Consider the following 22,344-nt stretch of genomic DNA (forward strand, 5'->3'; position numbering starts at 1 on the left):
GGCTCCCATGAGAGAAAAAATTAACCAGGTTAGAATCAGGACTATGTGAAACTTGGAAAGGAGACAGCAGAGGGTGGTGACAGCCCAGTCACATCACAGGTGGCCTAAAAAGGTAAAGAACAAATCTCATGCCCTGTTTCACCTTAGAGAAGCCTTCCCTTTTTTTCCAATTAAAATACCACCTAGTAGTTTAAAAACAAACAGCAGGAAGTTTTGGTGGAGTTTTCTTTTCAGCACACGTATGATTAAATCTCATTGTTGTAGGATGCTGTGGAGACCAAAGATGCAGAGAAGCCCATCAGGGGATCAGACAAATTCACTGTAGCTAAATCCACAAGTGGCTGCTCAACACAGGTGCATGGGAAGCGTCTAAAGCTCTGAAAGCTGGACGCATTCTCCAGGAGCAGGGCAATTACATATTAATATTTATTGGCTTATATTTTTTCTTCTCTAGGTGTCTTCAGTTGCCCAGTGTCAGAGATAGGGTGCTGGACTATGTGGCCTTGTATGGCATAGCTAAGTGGGAAAGCTAGATCACAGCCAGGCCGTGATGTTCTGAAGTTCACGTGAAACTTAGGATGGAGCGGGGAACTGACTTCACACCTACAGAGCACCATATCATGGATACAGCGATGCATAACCGCAAGATGCACAACTGTATGCCAGAGTTTCACTTGCTGGTCTGGAAATGAACCAGGCAGTAAAAGCGATTAGCAGTGGAAAGACACTAGACAGCTGTAATTATCTAAATGCCTTCCTATTAACCATGTGAGAAACTAAATCCTCACAATCACATTCGTTAGTAAATGCTAATGACAAACAAACTACATGAAGTTTCATTTGATTAGGCAGAAGAATTCTACTCCAATATGATTATGTTACACAGAATGACCTAAAAAAAAAAAAAAAAATAAAACCAGCTCGCCTCAGAGAGCAAATGAATGTTAATACTAGCAGACAGGCAGAGAAGCCCTGTCCTTGAAGCACAAGGGCTGCTTCCACTACCCCTGTGTGCTACCAACAGCATGGCCAGGCTCCTTCAGCTGATGGCAAATGTTCCCAGATGCCTTGGGCAGCCCCTGCCCTCACTTTTGGACACGATGCAGATGCAGATTGCAAGTGTGACCAAGCCAGTCCCACTGCAGCTTGTCGTGGTGATTCACCATGATGAGTCCCATTTAGAAAACCTGCAATGTCATAGCGAGGATAGCGGGCAGCAGGAGGAATTTGCCCTATAGATGCCTGTGCCATTTTTCACCTGAGGGGAACAACGTGGCTCAATGGATCGGGCATTGGTTCAAGAGGTGTGAGCACAGCCTGACAGCCGCTCACCTCAGAGATGTTGGGTTTTTGCCATCCCTGGCACCCCACATTGTTAAATTGCGTCACCGATCCTTGAGCCAGACACACTCACTCCTTCCTGCATTTGCAGAGCATGGGGAGAGCTAAACATAATGATTTGTACAGAAAAGTGAAAATACCACAGCAAACATCAGTTTTCAGGGCAGGCTGCCTTCTTGGTATCTTTGCTGATTTATTTTGTGAAATGCTGATAAAAAAACAAGATTTCCTGAACTCACGTCTTCCGAGCACCCACAGATATTAGCTAAGAAGAGTGGGTCTGTTGGCAGCTGGGATGGAGGGACTCACTGCACCTTTGCGGGAATACTGAGGGCAATTCCAGCACCAAGCTGAATCCTACTGGATCTATAACGTCCACCATTTATAGTTGTCCAGGTATTGCGGAGACAAGCATTATGCCAATGTCCAGACACAACAAAGTAACACCCACACATAACAAAATGGACTGTGTGCCACAGTCCACCCATAGCATAAAGCACTTCAGAGAACACCTGTGTATCCAGAGCCTAAGGACATGGGGAGAGAGTAAAAGCCTGTGCCAGAGACTATGTTTCCAGCATGGGTACAGAGGATGATTTGCTCTTGGCTGAAACTGTAATAATAATTTTTAAGCAAGCATTCCCTTCATATCCCTTATTCTCAGGCAGATGATACGGATTTCTGGTGTTTGTGTGATTTTGCTCAGTCACCAAGTTTAGATTTAGGGATTTAGAGATTTAGATCCCTGTGAGACTCTTCAGGCAAGGAAACAGAAAGGAGAACAGCCCACTGAGAGGCTGCATCACATTTCTTTGTGGGCAAATGTCCCTCTGAAGCCCATGAAAGCTGCTAACTGGACAGTCAAAGGGTCCCTAGACATCATCTCACTGCTCTTCTTCTGCTCATCATCCTGACTGGTGGACACTGCATGTGCTGGTGGCAGCCCAGGGACAAGTGCATGGAGGCCACAGGGCGGGCAGGTGCCCCAGCACTCGGCTGCTCTGCAGCCCCATCTTGTCACAACACTGCAGGTGAATTCTTTATACCATAATCAAATAAACCAGAAGATTATTAGATTTGAATTAGCATTCACTAATACAATTGATTGTGTGGCTTTAGTCATCTAAATGGTCAATGGTAGGACATTTGGGTAATTATTACTGTTTGGTGATATTTCTTCAGCTAATTGTTTTTATTGAATGACTCATTTTGATGATGCAGCTGAAACTAGTATGAAGCTGGGCTCCTAAGGACAGGCTTTTAGCTGCCCAGTCCACCTCCCATAGGCTCCATCATTCCTGTACGACAATGCATTTGTGTCCCTCTGGATGGTCCTTAGAAAAAGGAACTGCTTGGGAACTGTTCCTATCCCTGCCAATGCATCCCTGGTCTTGTGTGGGATGATTCCTCAGAGCAGCTCTCTTCATCAGGGTTAAATAAAACTGAGCTAAACTAAGCCGAATTGGGGTTTTTCCAAACTCCGCTTGAGTGGGTGCCACCTGTGAGGGCAGCAGTACAACAGTCCAGTAAGTTGAGGTATTTCCTCCTCCACCCTCTTAAGCACACCCCACTCTCACCCCATGAGCAAAGACTCCCCACTTATGCTGCCCTCCTGCCCCCTTCCTGCACAGAGGGGCTCAGCCCCACTCCTCCAGCCCAGGCTGAGACCCAGCCCTGCAGCACAGCCTGCCCACATGGGGAGCTCGTGCTGTGGTCAAGCTCTCAGCATCATCCTGCAGGCAAGCACAGGAGGAAAGGGGCTGCACACCCCACCCCATAACCCCTGCCCAAATTTGGAGGGACGCATTTAAGAAGGCTCTGCCCACACACCCTGCCAACATAAGAAAAGCCAGAGAACTCAGAGCTGATGTTGAAGTTTTCCCACCTGGGGCTGCCTGGAAAAGCCCAAATGAGCAGACTGCAGCTCCAGCAGAAGAGTGTACTCATGCCTGCTTCCCTGCCATCAACAGCTTCTTCCAGCTACGAGGTCTCTGTTGTGCTCCCTGGGACTGGTAGCATCAAAGTAATGTTTATCAAAGGCCCCGAGACGAGGCAGCTGACAGAAGGTACTAAGTGATACGGGAGTGTGACCAGGTCTCGCAGTCACGCTGTGCCTGAAACCGACTGATCTGGTTTGGTTTTAATTCTACCATATGTTGTCATTTGAAATCAGCCAAGCCAAACATATGGAAGGAGTCACAGACACCTGCAGGTGGTTCTCAACCCAAAGGGCAGAAGAGGGGATGGCATCCCCAGCCCAGAAAGTGGGAAGCTGCTGCTCAGCCCCATGTGGGATGGATCAGCCTTCTCCTTGGTCATTCAGCCTGAGTGGCCTTTAGGTGACAGGGGCTTGATGCTGCTCACTAGCAAGGGTAGGAGAGGGCATGTCATGCACACAATCCACAGATGCCCTTTTGCTGTTCATTTCTCACTAGCTAATCATTCACACACATCCCAGATGTCTTACAGAAGTGCAGAATCACATGGGCACGCAGCTTTGCCAAGCAGTACCAGGAGGCTGTCTTGAGCAGAGCTCAGATCACAGAAGTGCCAGTAGGACAGACAGACACACTGAGTGACACCACCACTACAGGAACAGCAGACAAGTGAAGACTCTCCTTAGAACGGAAAATAGGAATATAATACGATGGACATGGTGTTGCTGTATATACACAGAGGGTGAGACACAAGAAAATGGTACAGCCAGCTGAGTCCTGCAAGGGGTCGGGTTCCTGCAGGCTCCTGGAAGACGAAGATACTTTGATTGTGATGCCTTCTACCGCCCAGGTCTGCTGGGACAAAGAATAGGAGGTAGCTGCGATGGCCAGAGTGGGGTGCTGGGCTTTGGGAAGCAGGGGAAGCAGCCAAGAAAAGGGTTCATATCTGTAGATGCAGAAAGAAGTAGAATTAAATAGTGTGACTGTCAACCACTTGTTTCAAAGAGAGGCCAACAGAGCTTCTCTGCAGTGCTCTGGGGAAAATCACCTCCTCTCATCTCACTTCCCTTGCTGGCTTTCCCACAAATGTGTTTCAGAGCCCCCATGAATCTTCCCGTCTCAAGCATAAAACCAGGCCCCTGGCCCTAAGTATGTGTTGCCAGAGGTCAGGGTTTTCCCAAGCAAGTTATAATTTTCCATGCTCAGAAATTTGGTCTGGAATGAACTTGAGGATTACCTCTTCCCTATTTGTCCAGGTTTCCCGGACACTGAGGGAAGGCCAGCGCCATGTGCCACCAGGGCTATACCGTGGGCAGGCCCTCCAGATGTCACCACAGCTCACGCACCAGACAGGGAGTTCACAGAAGAACTGACTTTACTGCATGCGCACAAACCATCTGTCCAAGAAAGGCAGGAGTTTATCCTGGAGAGATATTTCTGTATGGGAAACACCACAGCCGTAAGTTAATAAACAACACCCACGAAATCTGAAGAAATCAGAGCCCAAAAAGGCATTTGCTAAATGGGAAATCATCCCAGGAACAGATGCAGCCTTGGAGATAAATTTAAACCCTGTCCAGGCTGGGAAATCTGCATGCCGTCTCCATCTGCTCCCTCTTCCTTCCCAACGTGGCTCTAGCAATGAATCACCAGTCCTGGCGCCCTCTGAAATACACACTATTGCTTCCAGTTCCCCTTTACTACGTGCAGCTCAGGTAGTGCAGGACCCGCAGGAATGGCCAGCATGGGGGGCAGAGGTGAAGCAGTGCTTCCTCCCCAGTTCCCTCAGGCAACAGTGGTCCCAAACTCACTGCTGGACATTACCTGGCCCAGGAGAGGTTATGCTTGGAATGAGCAGCTGTCTGCATTAAAATAAACAGGAACATGAGGGAATAAGAGCAGTGCAAGGAAATGAGATTTTTATTAATTAGATTTTTATTTTTCACAGTGAGAGTGGTAAAACACAGGAAGTTTGCCCAGAGAGGTGGTAGATTCCCCATCCCTGGAGACATTCAAGGCCAGGCTGGACGGGGCTCTGAGCCATCTGATCTAGTTGAAGATGTCCCTGTTCATTGCAGGGGGTTGGACTAGATGACCTTTGAAGGTTCCCTCCAACCCAAACTATTCTATGATTCTGTGACTAAAAACCAGTCTGGAGAACCTGCATCCAGGGAGTGCACGGTAATACCAGGAGCATGCAGAGCACGGGACGTGTGGAGCTTGGAAGACGCTGCATTTAACCCCCCTGAGCCTGCCTTTAACCTCTCTTAGTCTGTAAATCAGAGCTCACCTAACACCCCTATAAAGGCAGCCTCGCTCTTTGCTGTCCCTTGGAGTTCCCCTCCCAGCTTGCTCTCCCGCAAAGGATAACTGAGACACCCAGAGCACTGCAGCCCCACTCTCAGAAACAGCCATTTGTACAGGTAGAGGAAGGATGAGTCAGACCAGGACATGGCACCAGAAGCACATCCAGCCCTTGGCAACACTGTATATGCTCCAAACCTGTGCAGCCAGAGCTCCAGCTCCCACCCTAGCCCACAACTATTCTGGAAAAAGCCCCATGTTAAAGCCTTAGGAACTTCCCAAGCAGAGTGCCAGAGTGCCCTGACGGACACTTGAAGCCAAGCCTCCCTTAGCACTATCTCGGAGGCAGCTTCTGCTGACACGCATGATCAGCCTCAGGCAACTTGTGGGGGGCAGATTTGGGTTATCCCTCCCAGAGCCATGCCATGTGCAGGGCTTTGGCACTCCAAAGGACTTTCACCAAGATAAAGAGCAGAGAGCCTGCCTTCCTCCAAAGAGGGTGTGCACAGGAGGAACCAACTTCCAGACAGTCTCTCAGTTGGCAGTCTCAGGGCTTCTGCAGGAAGCACCCAGCCCAGAGTTCATCTTCTGTTTTTTGGTTTTGTTTGAGTTTGTTGTTGTTGTTGGTTTTTTTTCTCTGAGGATTATGCTCTTAGTATTGTCTAGTATTTCCTGCTTCCTCTGCTGGCAGCTCCCCTGCTATCACAGGCACACAGCTACAGCACTCCGTGCATTAGCCCCTGTGTTTGCCACATCCGTCCCCAGGGAAATCCCTGGGGCCACACGCAGTTCAACTTCTAATTAAGGCCTGTCGTGTGCCTGTCTGCTGCAGCAGGCTCAGACTGTTCACGTAGCAGCAGTGGACTGGCTTTTTGTGTTTATCCAGAATGATTTGCACCCATGAGTTTTAGGCACAAGGGCTGCACAGGAGCACAGCGAGGCTCAGAGCAAACTTGCTGAGACAAACAGCTCTCACTGCCCATGAGCAGCCTCCTGCTTGCACAGCTCAGCGTAACCCAGTTCAGGTCTTTAGCTTGCTCAAATACTATCTAGTAGCGCAGGGAAATTTGTATCCAAATCCAGCTTTGAACTTCTGGATCTGTAATCCATGGAGAAGCAGCTGCCACCTTCGGAGGGCCCCGCTGGCTGCCTGCCATCACCCTCTGCCTGGCCGAGCTCTCCCTCCCGAATCCTCACTGCCGCGGTTTTCTGCACAGTCCCGCTGTGCTGTTCACTTCACCTTTGCAAGATCCCTACTTGCTGGGAAGAACTAGAGACTGTAACGTTACCAAATGTCACAGCTGCCTAAAGGGGGAAAGTCCCTTTTTAATTATTAGTGTGCTCCCGGTTCATATTTTCCCCGTCAGGTGCTTCCACTCTGTCTGCAACCACAGAGAGGACTGTACTGATGGGGAGCAACGTTATTCATATTGCTGAAGGGAAAGTTGTACAACAAAGTCTAGAGACCTGTCTCTGCCTCTCTTCCCCCAGCCCAAGTCTCTTGTTTCCCACATGAAATGCATGTGGCAGCAAGCGTTGCTGTATCAGGCAGCAAGCACCAACTTAAAGCTTTGCAAGCAACATGTTTTAACAAAATTTCCACGTGAGAAATGGGAATGACAGAAAACTTGTCTTCCAAGTGGCAGCCAATTTCAAATGACTTGTCCTATATTTACCCTTAAGGCATAACAATAAAAGCAGTTTAAATTGATATGGTACATCTCATCCCTAAGGATCTCCACAAATCCAGCTAACTGATATATAAACAGCCCACAGTTCACACAGAGAAATGCAGATCTTCCCGGCGATGCAATACGTCAGTTTAAGATATGCCAAAAATAAGGTGCAGTCTAAAAATAAAACCAGAGACTAATGTAGCCAGCCAGAAATCTAGGTCCATTAGACTTTGGCCAGGACACCCTAGTTAAGTCCATTTCTGTATCTGTGGGACATGGATAGCATTTTAAATGTCTTCATTTGGACCTTGGCTTTACATGCCAAAAATCACCCCTGCACTGTTTCCTTGGATATTATATTAGCTCAAATAAGGTGGAGAAATGCTTCCTACTGCATCTACCACACTACTTTTTTGAATATCTGACTGTCCCATGATAGCCTTTGATGACAAGGTTTGAGGAGGTAGGGACACCGGCCACAAGGCATATGTAACCCTGTCAACCCTCATCCTAGCTGCCAAAAATGGACTTGGCTTAACTTTCCTTCTTCTCGTTTGGCCAATTTTTTTTCAAGCTTTCAAATTAGTAACAGTCATATTATTATTAGAAAGCAGGAGGAAAATTTGTTTTCCTTGTTTACCACTGGACTGATTGTTTGGAGCTGCTTGGTTCTTACCTCTACAGCAGCTGTAAGTAGAAGCCTCAGATAATGCTGATCTTAATTGCAAAATGTTATCAGAATTACAAGGTTAAGCATTCCCTGGCTTCCATCACGCTAGCAAAGTCCTCAGTCTTTCGGAGCAATAAACCGGAGTCCTATTCCACAGGGGTACCTGCACGTGTGCGTACACATGCAGACAGCAGGTTCACTTCACTGATTTGCTTTTGGTTTTAACAGCCTGAGCCAAGATCCTGCTGGCTGTCGTGAACCACCCTTCCTGGTATGGCTACTGAAAGCTATGCATGGTCCTCGAGATTAAATGGGACAGAACAGTTAACAGGTATCTGCAGCAGGAGCAGCAGGCACAAAAGGGTGAAGTTGAGAGACCAGCTCTAGTAAATCAACAGCACCACAGCGACAGCACTAGACGGTTCTCATGATTAGTGTGGCCATCAGGAAATTACAGTTTAATGTGTTTGCTGGAGGAAGCAGCACGAGAATCCTTCATGTACTTTAAAAAACTATTAAAATCCTACTGCCCCTTTTCAGTATTCAGGCACGCAAGGCAGCTTCTCAGAGTCCTGCCAGCTGCTTTCTGCAAGGTAGAATAAAAACAAACATCTCGTCCCTGCAGTCCCAGAGTCCTGCCAATTGAGTGCTTAGGGCACCCAGAGTGGAGAAGGCTTTTGCAAAACCTAGCCCTTACGTATCAGGTGCAAAACCACCTCTTGTAGTCACAGCCTTTCACACCGTTAAAGTATCTTTTAGGTATCCTCTTGGTCTTGAAGTGCTCACTGGACCAGGCTGCGGAAACTGCTAACATAATCCCAAATAAAAAAGGCAAGTTGATGAGCATAAAAAACACTCCTGTGAAATTAATGCAGACATAGCAGACATATTAAACCAGAATACACAAGGAAACAAAGAGGGTTCAGTTCGGCACAGATGACTGCAGCATTCATGAGGTTTTGCTCCTGTTTCAGCAGGGCTAATGCCTGTCCTTGGGCAGGTAAGGCTGCTCCGGTGTCTCAGCCTCCCAGATTTGCAACACTTGGGTGAGAGGCCATGTAGGGAATCAGAGTTGTGATAGGCCCCACCCTACATGAAGACTTGTATAACCAAAAGCTGAGTTTGTTTCTTTCTATTCTTTTTCTCTTGTGGACCATGTAGAAAATGGTATTAAAGATCTGCTAGAACGTGTGACTTTTCAAAAACAAAAGGACAGTACCTCAGTAGCACAAAAGCAGCATCAATGACGTTCAAAACCTTTGCTTTATACTATCTTCTCTATGCCATCCCTTTAGGCAAATATTGTATAATGACCTTGTAAGCTATGAGGAGTCACAGGGAGGACAGCAGCTTTATTTGTTTTAATGTTAACGAGGATTCCGCTTATCCTGCATCTGTGGCTGGCTGCTGCTATGTGGATCAGGGTTTAGGGCTGAATCCCCTCGCAATCCACGCTTTTGGGTGACTAGCACCCAGGGGTGCTGGACCATAACTGGCCCCCCCCTGATGCCCTGGGCCGTGCTGCAGAGCAGCTGCAGGGTGGCAGCATGTCCCTGGGGCAGGAAGTGGGCTGGCCTCGGTGCAACTTTCCATCCAGAAATCATTTTCCATCTCCTTTCCGCCACCTACAACTGACTGCAGTACTGCCGAGTTAAAGTGCACACAAAATAAAAGCATCTTGCGTGCCTCTGAAAAGAGGTTTCTGCCAGCAAATGCTCACTAAAAATAGTCCCACGTTCGCCTGTGACAGCAGCTGGAGGTCACTTACAGAAGAAAGCAAAGAACTTGCTTTGCTGAACTCTGTTTCCAGCCACCACAGCAAGGATGGGAAGTTTTAAAGTTTAATTTCTGTGTGGTTCTAGCAAAACCCCAACCAGAGGCAGCGTGTTCTTGACTCCCTTGCCAGTCAGAGCAGGAGCTTGCTTTCCCTTTTTGCAGGGAAACAGGTAGGAGGAGATTCATTTGTTAATTAAATTTCCCCTGCCAATTTACATGAAAAAGGGGAAACTGTTTCAAGAAGCTCACAAAACTTTCATAACCCTTAACCTATAAAAGAAAGAGTTGTACGGCTTTTTTTAAACCTGCCCAAAAGCACCAGCGGGTTGTCCCAGGCCAAGGGATGAATAACGACAAAAAGTCCAGGAATGGCACAGCTGGGCTGAAAATCAGGAACATCTGCTCACAGAGAGTCAGGCATTCTCCCTCTCCTATGGTTCCCTCTTTCATCTTTGGATTTTCTCATAAGTTCTTGTTCAAAGGAATGCCATCCCATGGGAAAATGACAAAAGGAAAAAAGCACAGACACTGTTACTCAGCAAGGCCAGCAATAATTGCAAGACAAGAAAAATTCTTCATGGGAATCCCCCACATCTGAGAAGTAGAAGCAAAAAATTCACCAGGGAAAAATTCAGCACTGCCAGCCCCACAGACAATGCCTTTTATCCATGTAGGAGCCTACATTTATCCAGTTTTCATTACCCATCGATGGCATGACAGCAGTAAAAAGGAGCAGAAAAAAGTCATGAGGAATGGCTGGAGAAGGTCAGAATAATGGCAGAAGACATAATTTATTCCTAAAATGGTGTGTTCCTTTATTGATATGTACATTTTCAAAGAGGCCTGTTTAGTCCCAGACCAGAACTTGGGTGTACAGGAGTTGCACAGGATTCTTCTGTTCATTCCTGATCTCTCTGCACTGAAACTGAGTGAAAGCTTCCACAGCAGAGACGCAAAATCCTTTAAATGCTGAGGCAGGACATGCACACTTGCAGGCATTGTGACAGTGTAACACCAGTCATGTGCAATACTATCTGGATCTCTCCAAAAAGCAACACTCCCTCTGCAACAGTGGGGCAGGCATGCCGTGTGCTGGTGGAGCTGCATCACTGTTAGTGGTGTTTGGATTCCCGAACTTTGAACAGGACCTCACTACGCCTGACTGGCTACGACGTCTGTTTCTGCTTGTGAAATGAGCCCTTGTCAAAGACTCCTGAGGCTGTCCCTCAAAATGATTCCTGCAGGGTCGGGGATCTGTCACTGTGCAGATGAGGGCCTTGGAGGAGAGCTGCCATGCTACACTGCACACCAGGACTTTGTACACTTACAGATTGGCCTTCTGTCCTAAGACATCCCACAGCCCCTCTTATCAAACCGCAAGCTGGTGGAAGGTCAGGGGGGTCCACGCTGCAGTCAAGGCCAGCAGCGCCCAGCATGTGTGGGTGGTCCCTGCGTGCAAGGGAACCCTGGTGCAAAGACCCCCGTGGTGTGCAAGGGGCCCCCGCAGCCGCAGCATGCAACGGGCCCCTGCAGTGTCCTGTGACCCTGCCCTGGCCAAGGACCCCGGCAGCATGCAACGGAACCCCGCGCCGGTGCGCACACCCGCTGCCCTGCCCGGGAAAGGGGCACCGGGAGCCCCACAACCGGGCAGGGCAGGGAAAGCCCCCCGGAAAAGCCAGCAAGGGGCAGCCGCCCGGGGCGCAGCAGGGAAGTACCGACGGGGACGCCGGGGAGGTGAGTACTTCCCCCTCGACGTGGAAAAACGCCAAGTCCCCTCCTGGGCCGACCTCTTCCCCCCACAGGAGGGCCGGCGGAGGGGAGGGAAGGGGCCGGCCCGAGCTGATCCGCCCTCCCTGCCACCGCCAGCGGCGCCAAGCAGGACCAGACCCGTCGGTCGGGCTTTGACTGGGTGGAAATTCCCGTCCTCGGCGGCTCCTCCCCCGCAGAAATCCCCTCGCCGGGGTGTATATGCGAAGCGCCGCCGCCGCCGCCGCTCACTCGCAGCACAGCCGAAGCTCCGCCGCCATGATCAGCGCCCGCCGCCCCGTAGAACCGCCGGTTATGGAGGGCTACGAGCAAGCGAAGAAAGAGCGTCAAGGCGGGTTCCCGCTCGACGATCGCCACGACAGCGGCTTGGACTCCATGAAGGAGGAGGAGTACCGGCAGCTGGTGAAGGAGCTGGAGGACATACGCCTGCAGCCCCGCGAGCCGCCCGCCTGGGCACAGCAGCTGACGGAGGACGGGGACACGTAAGTGGGGGTCGAGGGTTGGGGGGACACGGGGGGTGCACGGCCCGGCGAGGACGGGACAGGATGTGCTGCCGGCGGGGAGGCGCCGGGCTGGGCCGCGGCGCGGAGGGGAGGGCGGAAAGTCCCTGGAGAGGCGCCAGCGAGAGGCGGCTCCGGGGCGGCGGAAAGCCCCGGCCGCCGAAAGCCCCGGCTTGCGACACCCGCGCATGACCCTGCCCCGGACCCGCCTCGGGCCCCTGCCCGCCGCGGGGATTTTGGGGTTTTTGACGTAGGACTTAGGAGTTTCAACGTAGGTCGTTTAATTTTCTTTTTTTTTTCTTTTTTTTTTCCTGCAGTTTTCTCCACTTGGCGATTATTCACGAGGAAAAAGCCCTGAGCCTGGAGGTCATCCGGCAGACAGCCGGGGACTCTGCTTTCCTGAACTTCCAGAACAACCTCAGCCAGGTACTTTCACCTCCACAGCCCCACATCTGGATCAGCCCCCGCCACCCCCACAAAAGCCCTCTGGGGAATTCCCCTCCCCCAGAAAATGTCCTTTTAATTTTTTTTTAATTGGTGCATATTGAATCAAAGCCTACATTCAGGAAAGTCCCCAGCTGGCTCCAGCCAGCGTTACTACAATGCTTCCTCTCCCTGAAAGTGGCATTTGATGCCTGCATTTTTCAAATATGATGCAATGGGTTGCAGCTCTCTTTATTGGGATGTTAATGATACCCTTCATGTGGATTGACTGTATCTGTATGCCCTAGGTTCATCCCTTCCAGACTAAAGGGCACTATACAATATGTTGGGAAGCATAAAGAGCTTATGGCGTGCGTTTTTAAGTGGGGACACAAATCACCCAGCGGTTGAGGGGTCTGTTTGTCCAGGTGTTGCTGCCAAGTTTGCAGTGTAGCTTACAGATCTGTGTGCTTTCTTTTGCCTGCAGACTCCTCTTCACCTAGCAGTGATCACCGATCAGCCTGAAATTGCTGAGCATCTTCTGAAGGCTGGATGCGACCTGGAAATCAGGGACTTCCGAGGAAATACCCCCCTGCACATTGCCTGCCAGCAGGGCTCCCTCAGGAGCGTCAGCGTCCTCACGCAGTACTGCCAGCCGCACCACCTCCTCGCTGTCCTGCAGGCCACCAACTACAACGGTACGGGCACGCCGCTGTACATCCACATGGGTGTGCTGTACTGAGGGTAGGGTGTGATGTCCCGTAGAGTGCAAAGATCTCTGGAGAGACGGAGAAGGATCATTATACCCATTTGAGAGTTGAGGAGGCCAAAGCACACAGCAGTGTCCGACTTTAAAATGTCACTGTCTTGTAGACCTCTTCGCTGTTGATTATTGGCTCTCACGGTTTTGAATTTTGCATTTTTAGTGAGTACTTTTGCAGTGCTACGTTTTTATTGTTTGCAATAAGTTGCAGTCATACACTGGAATTAAGCCTCTAAGAAATATTTCCAAAAATCCAACCCTGTTATTCATACTTACTGGAAGCTGGAAAGCTCTTTTGGAAAACACCCTTTTGCCGTGGGTGAATTGCAGACTTAGATATTGTCCTGTTCTATCGTCTTGACTTTAACTGAATGATAGGGCATGAGATTAGACTTACTCAAATTTTCCCTCCATTTGTGTCTTGCAGGACATACATGTCTCCATTTGGCATCCATTCAAGGATACCTGGCTATTGTTGAATACTTGCTGTCCTTGGGAGCAGATGTAAATGCTCAGGTATGTAATGTACACCGTGAATTTAACCAAGCAGGGCTGGGTGTCCATAAAAATCAATGGGTCTGGCACCAACTCTGGCTCTCTGTAACATGCCAAACCTTGTGTTGTTTTTACACAGGAGCCATGCAATGGCAGAACAGCACTACATTTGGCTGTCGACCTGCAGAATTCTGACCTGGTGTCGCTTCTGGTGAAACATGGGGCAGATGTGAACAAAGTGACCTACCAGGGCTATTCCCCCTATCAGCTCACATGGGGAAGAGACAACGCCAGCATACAGGAACAGCTGAAGCAGCTGACCACAGCCGACCTGCAGATGTTGCCAGAAAGTGAGGATGAGGAAAGCAGTGAATCGGAGCCTGAATTCACAGAGGATGAAGTAAGTAGCTAATTGCACCTTTTCAACAGAAGGGGAAAATGCTGCCCTTTGTAATTTTTTTTTGGTGGTGGTGCTCTGATGACATGCTCCAGTGACCTCTGCCTATATAACAAAGGGTATAAATAGCCCATAAAGTACAGCAACGCTATCAACCATCAGCAAGATGGCAGTTGGGGCAAGCATATAAATAGAATAAATTTAAGAATAAAATGTAAAAAATAACATCAGGGAACAGAGGTTAGCTTCACGCAACATGGCTGTCTGAGCACGGTTCTATTGCTGACACCTCTAGAACCTTGTGAGATAAAATTCAAGTTAATGGGTGGTTTTCTCCTTGCCAGCATTTGTTTTTCTAACGTTCTCACTGCTGTTAAATGGCAAATGTCACCATTTCAGTATAGAAATTGTATACACTGCCAATGTCAGGGCATGCAGAATTTGGCAGTTATCCCAGAGTAGATACGATACTCCCATTAAGAGTTTTGCATTAACAGCCATTTGTTTTTTCTTGCAGCTTATATATGATGACTGCTGTATTGGAGGAAGACAGCTGGCATTTTAAAGCAGAGCTTTCTGATAAAAGAAGTGACTGTGTACCATGTGTACAGAAAAAGGACGTTCTTCACTGGAAAAGAAAGTCACAATGTGGAGGGAAAAAAACAGGAGGAAAATAATACACTGCCCTGCAAGGAACATGTAATTGTAACAGGATGGTTCCAGATTCTGGCCTGTGTTTAAAAACAGGAGTGGGCTGTGTAACATCAGTGGAGATCTGTGATTGTTCACACCACCTGATAAAGAGCCACATATCCAACTTTCTCAACCCAACGAAGGTAACAGACAACACATCCAGCCCCCGAGTTGCAGAGAGCTATCTTGTGGCATTAAGTACCATGAGGAGCACGTGTCCTCGTGCAGGTGGGCAGGCTCATACCAGCATGCCATCCTCTCAGAGACTGTGTGCTCACTTGCGCTGGGCTGGAGGGGCTGCCTGGCCTTGCTGACCAACCGCAGCTGCTCTCAGTAGGTGTCCCAGGTGGAGGAGTCAAACCAAGGGACTGGTGACCTGGATGTTAGGAGCAAGTAGCAATGATGTTAACTGTGGGCATTGGAAACTCTGTGTTTCACACCATGTGTGTCATAATTGCTACACTTTTTAGCAATTGTATATTGTGTAAATACTGTATATTTTTTGTTTATAGTTATTTTGGTACATGTGAGATATGTATTTATTAAAAAAAGTCAAGATTACTATACCTGGTCTGTGAAATGGTTCATTGCATGCCTTGTTGACCTGAGATACATGGGAATCCACCTGGTTTGCTTTTTAAGAAACATTTTACACCTAGCAGACCAATAGGGTCACAGGCTCAGGGTTTTGGGTGGTTCATCTCAGCAGTGATAAGACATCGAAGCAGCTCGCAGCTCTCACCCCTTCCGCTGAAGCTAATTTTGGAAGCAGCTGTAGGTGTCGTTTCCTTTGCCCATTGTGGCATGCAGGTCGGGGGGGGGGGGCTGGGGTTCCCCTTTTGTCACCTAAGTACCCAGCCAATAGAGGGGTTTTGAGGCTGGCTGTGACAGCACCCACTCACCCTCCCAGCACCTTTTGTTTCAGCTGCCAGCAGCTCTTACGCGGTGGGGACGGGAGGTTTGCAGCGGAGCCCCGCAATCACCCACCCTCTCATTATCACCCGGCCCAGCTGCAGTTTGAACTCGGACACCTTTGGATTTTCCAAAGGGGATTTCCATGGGAAGAGGGAGCACACGCCCAGGAACACGTGCTGCCGCCTTCCACTCCTGAAATTCAGGCACGGGGCCTCCCCTCCTCCCCACTGTGGGAGCTATAGCTCTTCTCATCCAATTTACAGCAGTGGAGGATGTGGTTTTAACCCACTTCTGTTATTCCTGTATGGTTCTCTCCAGCATTCAGGCAGACAGAATCACTTTTCTCACATCCTCAACTGATTATCTGTTGGCAGCACGTCACAGTGCAGGACTGATTTTAGCCGCAGATTTTAGCATGTTATGTGACCAATGTAAAGGGTGGGTTTCATGGAGGATGGCTGTGCCCCATTCCTCCTGTGCCGTAACCCCCTGGACAGGGATGGGGTGCAGAAGAGCTGTTGATGCAGGACCGAGCTCTTCCCAAGGGTGCTGGCCAGGGGACTTGTGTGCTGCTGGCACCTGGCCTGGCTCGGGCTGCTGGAGAAGGCCACGGCTCCAGGTTGCACAGGGACACCCATTCCCTTTTCTGTCCTGCTCTTCCCAAGGGGTTCCTGACACAACCACCTGCCCTAAGGAGGGCTCTGGTATGAGGAAGAGCACTGCAGCTGGCTGGGTGCCTCCTAATTTGCATGGGAGCCAAAGGCCATTGTGGAAAGGATTATATAAAATTGTCATCCTGAGTCATTTTTATTTCCCTTCCACTCTCATTGCATGAGCATAGCCCAGGCGTATGCACTGAAACTTCCTTCTGGCAGACAGGGCCATGCCTGCATTGCAAACCTGCAAAGAGTTCCAGGTGTGAGGCTGGGTGAGAATCTGCCAAACTCTCCTCAGGGCCTCACCCTGCACTCCGAACAGCCACTAAATCTGAACTGGGGATGAGGACTGAGAGGAGGGGTATCCACTGCTGCTACAGGTTGTTCACCAGCAAACAATCCTGAGTGACTTTCAGCCTTTCTTGACTAAACACGATGTTGCCACAGCTGGGCACGGAAAAGGCAACGTTCATCTCACTGCCTACACTGTGGTTTTCCCCTTGCAAAACAGGAGCTAGAAATGCTGTCAAGGCCCTTTGGAGGCATTCACCAGCTATACATATCAGAGTTCTGGAAGTACTTGGGTATGGCTGGACCTGGTATGCAAATATTTAAATAGATACCATCTGAACGCAAATACTTTTTACTCGAAGGCCAGAGGGAGGGAGGAAAGTGCAGTTATCAATAGTACCATGTTGGCCGAGTAGTTTCGGAGGCAGCGGTACGTTCTCTGCTGCCCATTGCAACATTTAGACAAACAGTATCTTAGCAAGGTGCTGCTATAATCTTGCAAGAATTCTTTAATGACTTAAGAAATTAAGCAAATGCTTTAGTGTACAAGGAAGTTTTGCAGCTAAACAAATCATTGCCCAGGTACCTCAGGCTGGTTATGCTACTGTTTGCCTCCACCAGTCATGCAAAACTAACCAAGTATCGTACGTGGGGGAACCACAGGCAAAGCAAGTAGGACAGAGTCTAATGTGAGAATCTGTGTTTGTTAGAAAAATAGGTTGGGGCATGCTATGTATTTGTGCATTGCAAATGTGGGGCTATTCATGGCAGAACGTTGCCTGTTCACTTGACGATACAAGATTGCCCACTGCAGGTCACCCCCCCACACTCCTAGTTTCAAATACGTGCTCTGAACTGCTTCATGTCCACCCCTTTTCATACCTATGCCTTTAGAAAGATCTTCTGAGTGGTTTTGGTGATATCCTGCCTTCATGCTACCCTCTTGACACTCTGGCAGATATGTGGTATGGCCTCATTTGCAGGACTCTGAGAAAGAACTCCTCACGCATCTACTCTGCCAGCATCACTTTTTCCTTTGCCACAGCTACTATTAGCAGAGCACGCCAGCCTGTTCTTGCTTGTCCGTGTCCTTGCCTCAGCTCCTGCCAATGCTTCCCTGTGCTGGCCCAGGGTTCAAAATTCTCTCCCAGCATCTTTGTCACCTGCCCTGGGTGGCTCAGCAAGCTTCAAGAGCAGCAATGCTGCTGCAGATCAAGGTCCTGTGAAGTTTAGTTTTAGTTTCCTGACTCTCACCCTCTCTCCATTAGCCTACTTCCTTTCCTCAGCTCCTGCCACACCTGTGTCCTCTGCTCTCACTGCCCTTGGCTCCCATGTTCACCTCTACCTGTCCTTTTCTCCCTCCCAGGGTGAGCACCTTTCCACAGGTCCCTGTTCCCTCCTCTCCTGCAAAACCAGCTCACCGTGAACTCATTCCCTCATCATGACACTGCACAGCATGAGGCTGCATTTTTGTTTCCAGCCTTTTCCTGCTGCACATTCTTGTAAATCTCTTCGATAATCCTTCAGGGATATTCCCATACTTCCTTATATTGCACACAAAGAGCTGAACTCCACATTTCCTCCCACACCCTCTTCTCTCCCCTTGTACTCCAGCTCCCTGCAGGCCTCTCTCGCCCCAACCACAACCCAGGGGCCACCTTCAGTCCCTGCTCTCCTTCCTTTCAGCTCACTCAGCATCAGCCCTGGACTTCTCAAGAACCTTATGATGGCAACAGATAAAATGCAGGCTGCCAGGGCAGCAAAGGTGGAGAACAGAACCCATGGCCAGTAAATTGGGAACCCTTCTCTTCCATTCGCTGCAGCTTTGGAAAGTGTTAAAAAGCAAAGGCAAAGGCAACCCCGCACCTAGGGGCATGCACGAGGAGACTGCACCCTCCCATTGGCTCTGGTGCCAGCCTGACCTTTGCAGTCCTGAGCAAAAACCTTTCACCGCCCACCCCGCCTGCTCGCTCTGCTGATATCAGGTCATGGTGTCGCATGCTTCTTTCACGCAATTTGGGCTGTGCAGTCTGTTTGGTGTGTAAATGTGGGTGTCTCAGCTCCCTCAGCAGGGACAGGCAACCCCAAGAGCTGCCTACCCCCTCCCCTGCTGACAGGATTGAACGTCATGAAGGGCCACAGTCCTAAATTGTGGGCCTTAACTCTTGCTGTCCTCCACCTCATCCTTCAGCCTTTTGATGTTAGGAAGGTGTTCCCTGTTGACTACTTAGCATTTTACACACCAAGAGCTATAGGGCCAGACAGAAGTCAACAGTGTTTACCAGCCCCGTGCCCCGCACCCAGCTAGTGGACACGTCTACCTGCCTCGGCAGGACTTGATGCACCAGAATGCAGTGAGGCCACCAGAACACTTAATCTATCCCCAAAAATGGCAGCCCCATTGCTGCTGGATTTAATCCACAGGTTTAGTTCAGATTTGGATGAGCAAGATGGTTGAGTAAGGAAAGGAAGAGTTGGAACCAGCAACAAAACCTGAGGAAAGAGTGATCTCTGAGGAGGAGAAGTATAATTTGTGATTTGTTTTAATGGAAAAACTTCAATGACAATGGACTCTGGGCCAGGCAGGGGCCCAGCACATACCACTTTTCTGCAGAAGGTGAGCTGTGAAAATCAATAAGCATCTGGTTGTTCCTAGGATGAATTGCAGAATGGAGTGCAGAGATGGCAGGGAGGACCCTCTCCCTGGAGGAAAGCCTGCTCTTGATTCAGGGGGTTGGAGGAAGGGCTTTTCCAGCATTGCTGTGCTTCCAGCAGCAGCGCGGCCGGAGCCCGAGTGATGAGGGGACGGGAAAGTCCCGTCCTCTCCTGTCAGCCAGGACGGCGCCCGCTATGGGATGGCCGCTGCACGGCCCATCCCTGTCTCCAGTGAGTGCTTATCACAGCTCTGGCACCTCTCGCCTCCCCATCCCTTCAGGCAGCTCTCTGCAGAGTTAACAGCAGGGCCAAAACACTCCCTTTAAATGCCAATACATTTATCAGGCCTTAACGTAAGAAGCTGAAATCCAGAGGGGTTGAAGCAGAAACATCCGCCAGCAGCCTGGAAGTTCGACTCCCCTCCCTCCCTCCCTCCCTTTGCTCCAGCACTCAGATTTTCCCAGGACTGTCTTCTTGTCCAATTTTCTAAGCAGGACTTTCCAGTCCCCGTTGGAAGAGAGCTGGGGTTTTCCCCACTCAATCCTTTCTGCAGTTTTACCCCTTTACAGCAGCCACAGGCCACAGCACCAGCCTCCATCATTGTCTCTCCAGCAGCGGGAGTGCAAACTCCTGCCAGCCCACCCCCAGCCCCAAGGGCTTCCCTGCTCCAGGGGAACAGGCCTGCATCCCTTTAATTCAAATCCTTTTCCCATTCCCAGTTTTTGCTAATTCAGATTAATCTTCCTGTGCATCTTTACAGAAAATTCTTCATGCCACCTGAGCTGAAGGCAAAATACAAGCAGATGTGTGAAAAGTGCTGCAAGGAAGAGCCTTAAAATGCAAATATCTTTAACACACGTACACCCTGTAAAGGGCACATGGCTACAATTACGGTGCAACACTTTACTCAGTTAATTATTACCCCTGCATTTCAGTAGCTTGGAGGAGGGAGTTTCCCAAGGCCCTACCAAAGATCTCTGTGAGAGGCTGCTGCTCCACTTCAGCAACGCTCCCTGTTTGCACTGGGGAGTGCCCAGGAACCGAGTGGGATGCAGCCTCCTCAGAGAAGCACTGATCCGTGTTAAACAAGAGCCCGTGGTGTTCGCTCATGCAGCACGGGAGGACCCATGCAGCGTTTTTCCTCTCTGTATGGGACAAGGAGACACCATGCCGCGGCCTTGCATGTGTGCTGAGCTGAGAAGGACTAAGAGTCAGTAAGGACGGCTGATCTGGCTTGTGCAGCATGCACAATGAAACCACCCTCTTCCTTCAGTTTTTTCTAAGTGGATGGGTATCCATTCCAGCATGCGTTAAGGCTGATGTTTCTGGATTTCAGCTAAAAACTCAAACCTGATCCCTAGCAGCAGCTTCTCTGAGATGTTTTGCCCCAGCAAACAAACAAGCCCTCCCCCAGGCTGCATGCAGCCTCCTTTCCCTGGCTGCACTCAGCATGGCTTGGGGAAAAACCCTCCCGAGGAAGGGGATTCACACCACTCACATGCCCCCCCAGCACACTGGACCTCCAAACACCCTATGAAATTGCCTGAGCTGTAGTAAAACATCCCACATTGTCTGTCAATCCATCTGTCCCGGACCTCTCCATGCTCCTGTCCTTGCTGCCCTGACCCCCACAGCAGCAGCCTGAAACCCGTGGTGCCAGACTCCCCACTGCGGTGAGGGAAAGCTCGCAGATTGCCATGTTGCCTGCCTTGACAATCACTCTTGTAGGACAGAGCTCAAACCTCTGGAAGCTGAAATAATTAGGTGGAAATGGCATTAGCCAGCAGCGGTGTGGGAGGTTGGCAGGCTTCTCCCATGGTCAGCTGGGTTTAAACATATGATCAAACAGCATAAGGGCATGTTCAACAATTGTGAAATGGCTAGCAGGCAGAGGGGAAAGTGGCAGCAGTGCCACTGGGATGCAAAGGTAGGCGAGACACCACCAGCAGCAGACATGGGTCCAGCAGGTCCCCCAGGTCCACTGCTGAGGTTGTTGCAACCCCTTCAGAGCACAGTGGTAGCACTTTTCAGAGAAATGCTTAAGCTTTCCTCATGGCGTCCTCCCCTCTGGTTCTGTCCCAGAGGAAGAGAGGTGAGCAGGTCCAGAAAAGGCCAGGACTTCTGGCCAGGGTTGCCTTCTGCCCCTGGGTGATGGCAGCAAAGCCAGTTTCCCCTCTCCATGCAGCTGAGTCCCAAGGTGATACGATCACCCACTTCCCTCTGCATGCCGCTGCTGTATCTGAGGGACCTGTAGAGTAAGGAACTGATAACTCTTCATTTCCTTTTTCTGGGCAAAGTGGGAAAGGGAAACCACACAGATTATTTGGCAGCTGGCTTCCTTCCATGAGAACCTCATGCACACAGTGGCATGACCAAGCCTCACTAGGCAGGGTGCCCTGGGAAGCCTCTTCATAAAAACAGCTGTGCTGGGGGGCAGAAGACAAGCAGACCCAGCTGCATCTGTTCATAGCACAAAATTAGAGAAGAGCATCTCAGTAGAGCACATGGCAGCTCTGTGCTACAAGCAGGGACACAGACAGTTCTCACAAGGCTTGTGTTTGCAGAAGGTGTGAGCCTAGCATTGTTGCAGCATCCTGGGAATGAATGCATATCTATCCAACTTTTCTGCTCTGAATTTAAGAACAAGTGGAATAATTCAAAAGAGATGACTTTTCCATTTTGCAAAGGAAATGTTTTGCTCTGCTTTGTTTCAGTTGGAAACAATACATTGTTTAAAAAAATAGGATGACTAAGATCACATTGAGAACTTCCCAACTGAAACAAACTACTTCTGTAGACTCAGAAAACAAGAATTTGTTTCATTTTTTTCTTACTCTTTGGAAACTTCAGGTGTTTGTTTTCTCACTCACCTGATTTTTTTTTTTTTTCTCCTAAGCTTTTACTGTTGCGACATAGCGGAATTTCCTCTCCCACTCTTTTCCTGAGTCATGTTAACCAGGCATAACTCTGACCTGGGGTTTACCATGTTGACGACTCTGAAAAGCCAAATCCCCAAATTTTCGTCAATTTGCCACTTATATAATAGCTACTGAACTTCTCATGCTTGTGTAGGGCCAAGTCTTCA

General features: G+C 49.5%; 1 protein-coding gene across 1 annotated transcript; it reads left to right on the plus strand.

The window, feature by feature from the left end:
- Positions 1-11,519: 11,519 nt before the first annotated feature.
- Positions 11,520-15,303, plus strand: NFKBIA (NFKB inhibitor alpha). Its single transcript, XM_065064058.1, has 6 exons — positions 11,520-11,953; positions 12,289-12,397; positions 12,882-13,092; positions 13,585-13,673; positions 13,792-14,052; positions 14,567-15,303. Exons 1-6 carry the CDS (start codon positions 11,673-11,675, stop codon positions 14,612-14,614), a joined length of 999 nt encoding a protein of 332 aa, XP_064920130.1. The 5' UTR covers positions 11,520-11,672; the 3' UTR covers positions 14,615-15,303.
- The last annotated feature ends 7,041 nt before the right edge of the window (positions 15,304-22,344 follow it).

The sequence above is a fragment of the Columba livia genome, chromosome 5 (assembly GCF_036013475.1).
Source record: "Columba livia isolate bColLiv1 breed racing homer chromosome 5, bColLiv1.pat.W.v2, whole genome shotgun sequence".
Lineage (NCBI taxonomy): Eukaryota > Metazoa > Chordata > Aves > Columbiformes > Columbidae > Columba > Columba livia.

What these genes read in the sequence shown, in the direction of transcription:
- NFKBIA (XM_065064058.1), top strand. Translation starts at nt 11,673, where the DNA reads ATGCGAAGCGCCGCCGCCGCCGCCGCTCACTCGCAGCACAGCCGAAGC. An exon ending in TCCAGAACAACCTCAGCCAG is followed by an intron (nt 12,398 to 12,881) that starts GTACTTTCACCT and finishes TTTTGCCTGCAG; the next exon opens with ACTCCTCTTCACCTAGCAGT. An exon ending in GAGCAGATGTAAATGCTCAG is followed by an intron (nt 13,674 to 13,791) that starts GTATGTAATGTA and finishes GTTTTTACACAG; the next exon opens with GAGCCATGCAATGGCAGAAC.